Source organism: Procambarus clarkii, chromosome 75, assembly GCF_040958095.1.
Source record: "Procambarus clarkii isolate CNS0578487 chromosome 75, FALCON_Pclarkii_2.0, whole genome shotgun sequence".
NCBI classification, from domain to species: Eukaryota; Metazoa; Arthropoda; class Malacostraca; order Decapoda; family Cambaridae; genus Procambarus; species Procambarus clarkii.
In genome coordinates, this window is record NC_091224.1 from 7,954,184 (window position 1) to 7,960,354 (window position 6,171).

At 46.9% G+C, this 6,171-nt stretch overlaps 1 protein-coding gene across 1 annotated transcript; it reads right to left on the reverse strand.

The window, feature by feature from the left end:
- Positions 1 to 1,299: 1,299 nt before the first annotated feature.
- LOC138356980 (calphotin-like) lies at positions 1,300 to 4,949 on the reverse strand. Its single transcript, XM_069313511.1, has 2 exons — positions 4,923 to 4,949; positions 1,300 to 2,610 (listed from the first exon to the last, which is right to left on the reverse strand). The coding sequence occupies exons 1-2, from the start codon at positions 4,947 to 4,949 to the stop codon at positions 1,300 to 1,302; spliced, it is 1,338 nt and encodes a 445-aa protein (XP_069169612.1).
- Positions 4,950 to 6,171: the final 1,222 nt, after the last annotated feature.

Consider the following 6,171-nt stretch of genomic DNA (forward strand, 5'->3'; position numbering starts at 1 on the left):
CCTTGACATGCTGTTTTTCTACTATGGGAAGATTCGATTGTGTTTTGTACCCTGTATTATGTTTCAGATCCTCATTTTTGCCACACCTGAGTACCTGAAATTTATCACTGTTAAACATCATGTTATTTTCTGCTGCCCAATCAAAAACTTTGTTGACATCTGCTTGTAGTTTTTCAATGTCTTCAGCAGAGGTAATTTTCATGCTGATTTTTGTGTCATCTGCAAAGGACGACACGAAGCTGTGGCGTGTATTTTTGTCTATATCAGATATGAGAATAAGGAACAGTAGCGGTGCAAGGACTGTACCTTGAGGTACAGAGCTTTTAACATCGCTTGGACTCGATTTTATCTGATTGACTGTTACTCTTTGTGTTCTGTTCGACAGGAAATTGAGTATCCAGCGTCCTACTTTTCCAGTTATTCCCATTGACCTCATTTTGTGAGCTATCACCCCATGGTCACATTTGTCGAACGCCTTTGCAAAGTCTGTGTATACAACATCTGCATTTTGCTTTTCTTCTAGGGCTTCTGTGATTTTGTCATAGTGGTTGAGTAACTGTGACAGACAGGATCTTCCCGCTCTAAATCCATGTTGTCCTGGATTGTGCAATTCATTGTTTTCCATAAAACTAGAAATTTGATTCCTAATCACTCTTTCAAACACTTTTATTATGTGTGATGTTAGTGCAACTGGCCTATAATTTTTTGCCAAGGCTTTACTCCCCCCTTGTGCAACGGAGCTATATCTGCAGATTTAAGTGCTGCTGGTATCTCCCCTGTATCCAGGCTCTTTCTCCATATTACGCTGAGTGCTCTCGCTACTGTTACTTTACATTTCTTTATGAATATTGAATTCCATGAGTCAGGCCCAGGAGCTGAGTGCATAGGCATATTATCAATTTCTCTTTCAAAGTCTTCCGAGTTTGTGGTAATATCCGTTATATTATCTGCAGCTTGAATGTCATTCATAAAGAAGCTGTCTGGGTCATCAACTTTCATGTTGTTTATTGGTGTGCTAAACATAGCCTCATACTGGCTTCTTAGAATTTCACTAATCTCTTTGTTGTCCTCTGTGTACGTACCTTCATTTGTAATTAACGGTCCAATACTGGTCGAGGTTTTGGATTTTGATTTTGCGTATGTGAAAAAATATTTCGGATTTTTCCTTATCTCTTGTATAGCTTTCTGTTCCAATTCCATTTCCTCAGACTCATATGATCGGACTACACGTGGCTGGTGGGACTACACGTGGCTGGTGGGACTACACGCGGCTGGTGGGACTACACGCGGCTGGAGGGACTACACCTCCGGTACAGTGAGGACCACCTCCGGTACAGTGAGGACCACCTCCGGTACAGTGAGGACCACCACCGGTACAGTGAGGACCAGCACCGGTACAGTGAGGATCACCACCGGTACAGTGAGGACCACCTCCGGTACAGTGAGGATCACCTCCGGTACAGTGAGGATCACCTCCGGTACAGTGAGAACCACCTCCGGTACAGTGAGGACCACCTCCGGTACAGTGAGGACCACCTCCGGTACAGTGAGGACCACCACCGGTACAGTGAGGACCACCACCGGTACAGTGAGGACCACCTCCGGTACAGTGAGGACCACCTCCGGTACAGTGAGGACCACCTCCGGTACAGTGAGGACCACCTCCGGAACCATTGTGAGGACCACCTCCGGTACAGTGAGGACCACCTCCGGTACAGTGAGGACCACCTCCGGTACAGTGAGGACCAACTCCGGTACAGTGAGGACCAACTCCGGTACAGTGAGGACCAACTCCGGTACAGTGAGGACCAACTCCGGTACAGTGAGGACCAACTCCGGTACAGTGAGGACCAACTCCGGTACAGTGAGGACCAACTCCGGTACAGTGAGGACCAACTCCGGTACAGTGAGGACCAACTCCGGTACAGTGAGGACCAACTCCGGTACAGTGAGGACCAACTCCGGTACAGTGAGGACCAACTCCGGTACAGTGAGGACCAACTCCGGTACAGTGAGGACCAACTCCGGTACAGTGAGGACCAACTCCGGTACAGTGAGGACCAACTCCGGTACAGTGAGGACCAACTCCGGTACAGTGAGGACCAACTCCGGTACAGTGAGGACCACCTCCGGTACAGTGAGGACCACCTCCGGTACAGTGAGGACCACCTCCGGTACAGTGAGGACCACCTCCGGTACAGTGAGGACCACCTCCGGTACAGTGAGGACCTCCTCCGGTACAGTGAGGACCACCTCCGGTACAGTGAGGACCACCTCCGGTACAGTGAGGACCACCCCCGGTACAGTGAGGACCACCACCGGTACAGTGAGGACCACCACCGGTACAGTGAGGACCACCACCGGTACAGTGAGGACCACCACCGGTACAGTGAGGACCACCACCGGTACAGTGAGGACCACCACCGGTACAGTGAGGACCACCACCGGTACAGTGAGGACCACCACCGGTACAGTGAGGACCACCACCGGTACAGTGAGGACCACCACCAGTACAGTGAGGACCACCACCAGTACAGTGAGGACCACCTCCGGTACAGTGAGGACCACCTCCGGTACAGTGAGCACCACCACCGGTGCAGTGAGGACCACCTACGGTACAGTGAGGACCACCTACGGTACAGTGAGGACCACCTACGGTACAGTGAGGACCACCTACGGTACAGTGAGGACCACCTACGGTACAGTGAGGACCACCACCGGTACAGTGAGGACCACCTCCGGTACAGTGAGGACCACCTCCGGTACAGTGAGGACCACCTCCGGTAACAGTGAGGACCACCTCCGGTACAGTGAGGACCACCTCCGGAACAGTGAGGACCACCTCCGGTACAGTGAGGACCACCTCCGGTACAGTGAGGACCACCTCCGGTACAGTGAGGACCACCTCCGGTACAGTGAGGACCACCTCCGGTACAGTGAGCACCACCACCGGTGCAGTGAGGACCACCACCGGTACAGTGATGACCACCTACGGTACAGTGAGGACCACCTACGGTACAGTGAGGACCACCTACGGTAGAGTGAGGACCACCTACGGTACAGTGAGGACCACCACCGGTACAGTGAGGACCACCTCCGGTACAGTGAGGACCACCTCCGGTACAGTGAGGACCACCTCCGGTACAGTGAGGACCACCACCGGTACAGTAAGGACCACCTACGGTACAGTCAGGAGTCACAGTTCCATTAACTGGTGGGAAAAGCAAGTCATCAAACCATAAATAGCAAATGATCATCAACGGAACGTAAAGAGACACAGAGAAACTAAACTTTACCTCCAGGAAAAATAAGCAAATAATAGATTATTCTGCATATTGTGTTGCAATAGTTACGTTCACGGTCTCACTTTTTGTGTTCTTTGTTTATGTGATTCTCTACATAGCGGCCTGGCCAAACTGTTTTGAATTACCAGAAACATATTAACCACAGAACTCACTGAGGCGGGTGCCGTGTAACCCCAGATATCGTCAATATCACCGTGCTCTGTTTGGAATAATCCGCCAGAATTTTGACGCTGTGATCAGTAACGTTGAAAATGCTTTACAATATGTATGAGGAGGTGAGGCAGTTGTCAAGTATTAAGTGTGAGGACAGGTTGATCTGCATATCATTGTGAAGGAGATGAACCTGTCAGGGGGATGATTATGGTTGACGTTCCCTGGCAAGACTATACTCTGCAACCCTGGCATGACTATACTCTGCAACCCTGGCATGACTATACTCTGCAACCCTGGCATGACTATACTCTGCAACCTTGGCATGACTATACTCTGCAGCCTTGGCATGACTATACTCTGCAACCCTGGCATGGCTATACTCTGCAACCCTGGCATGACTATACTCTGCAACCCTGGCATGACTATACTCTGCAACCTTGGCATGACTATACTCTGCAACCTTGGCATGACTATACTCTGCAACCCTGGCATGACTATACTCTGCAGCCCTGGCATGACTATACTCTGCAGCCCTGGCATGACTATACTCTGCAGCCCTGGCATGACTATACTCTGCAACCTTGGCATGACTATACTCTGCAACCCTGGCATGACTATACTCTGCAACCCTGGCATGACTATACTCTGCAACCCTGGCATGACTATACTCTGCAACCTTGGCATGACTATACTCTGCAGCCTTGGCATGACTATACTCTGCAGCCTTGGCATGACTATACTCTGCAGCCTTGGCATGACTATACTCTGCAGCCTTGGCATGACTATACTCTGCAGCCTTGGCATGACTATACTCTGCAGCCTTGGCATGACTATACTCTGCAGCCTTGGCATGACTATACTCTGCAGCCTTGGCATGACTATACTCTGCAGCCTTGGCATGACTATACTCTGCAGCCTTGGCATGACTATACTCTGCAGCCTTGGCATGACTATACTCTGCAGCCTTGGCATGACTATACTCTGCAGCCTTGGCATGACTATACTCTGCAGCCTTGGCATGACTATACTCTGCAGCCTTGGCATGACTATACTCTGCAGCCTTGGCATGACTATACTCTGCAGCCTTGGCATGACTATACTCTGCAGCCTTGGCATGACTATACTCTGCAACCTTGGCATGACTATACTCTGCAACCTTGGCATGACTATACTCTGCAACCCTGGCATGACTATACTCTGCAACCTTGGCATGACTATACTCTGCAACCTTGGCATGACTATACTCTGCAACCCTGGCATGACTATACTCTGCAACCCTGGCATGACTATACTCTGCAACCTTGCAATATATTTCATATTAAAAGCTATGCATTTATGTTGCTCTTTAAACCTCTGTTGACTTTTGTATTTGTAGATATTGAACCATTGACATTATCCAGCAGAACTGACAACTTGACAGGTGACGCCTGTCGGTGATTGACAGCCTCTCTCTCACTTATTTACCACATATTCCACTTGTTTACCACACATGTACGTTACGAGTATTTTCTTACATTTCTTCGACTCATTTGTATTTCTGGCTTCCACCCAACCACTTGGGCTGGACGGTAGAGCGACGGTCTCGCTTTATGCAGGTCGGCGTTCAATCCCCAAACGTCAAAGTGGTCGGGCACCATTCCTCCCTCCACCCCCCCCCCTCCGTTCCATCCCAGATCCTTATCCTGACCCCTTCTAAGTGATTTATAGTCGTAATAGCTTGGCACTTTCCCTCTGACAATTCCCTTTCCCTTGAGTCCTCTAGTCTGACTTTCTCTCAAATTTAAGGAGGTCGTCCTTATGCCATTCACCTGGGCTCTAGGAGACTCGAATCGTGGACCATCGTTATCATCCTAGGCCAAGTACATGCTACTTGAGGCCTAATATAGTAGAAAACTATATCTGTAAGGTTAGGTTAAGGAAAATATATTTATCAAATATGTCCAACACAATAAACTACATCTGAAAGCTTAGGTTAAAAGTCAAAGAATAAGAACAAATTATATATAACCCAAAAAATACAGTAAGAAAAAAAAGAGGTTAGGTTAAAGGGTGAAAATTAGGAATAATTATATCACATAATAAATATAACTTGATGAACTTTGAGTAAAAAAGGTACAAATTTCTTGAACTGACGTCTATAAGAAATATAGCTTTAAATGATAAAACACACTATTTTAGCAATTAACCCTTGAAATGAACAACTGCCAATATATATAACAAAAACCTTTGAAATGCTTAAACCACCCCATCTCTACCAAATAACACTTAAAATACATAAATGACCATTTGAAAAATTAACCCCTTGAAACGTATAAACATCTATTTAACGATTTCCCTGAAATGAGTAAACACCCCATCTTTAATAAATAAACATTGAAATGCATAAATGACCATTTGAGAAATGAACTCCTTGAAACGAACAGATGGCTATATTTAACAATTCCCCTGATATGCATAAACACCCCATCTTTAACAAATAACACTTGAAACGCTTAAATCTCCAATTCAAGAACCGAGTTAATTGGTGGGAAAATATAAAACTTAACATAGGTTATTGAATAAATGGACTCTATGCTTGGGACTTTAACATAAGAGAGATAAATGAGAAGAATTAGTTTGATAAATGCATTAAGAGAGTATGTAAAGACTAGATGTCATAAATGGTCTTCCTATAAATTAATTGAAAAATATGAGAGTCTATAAGCTAAGTAAA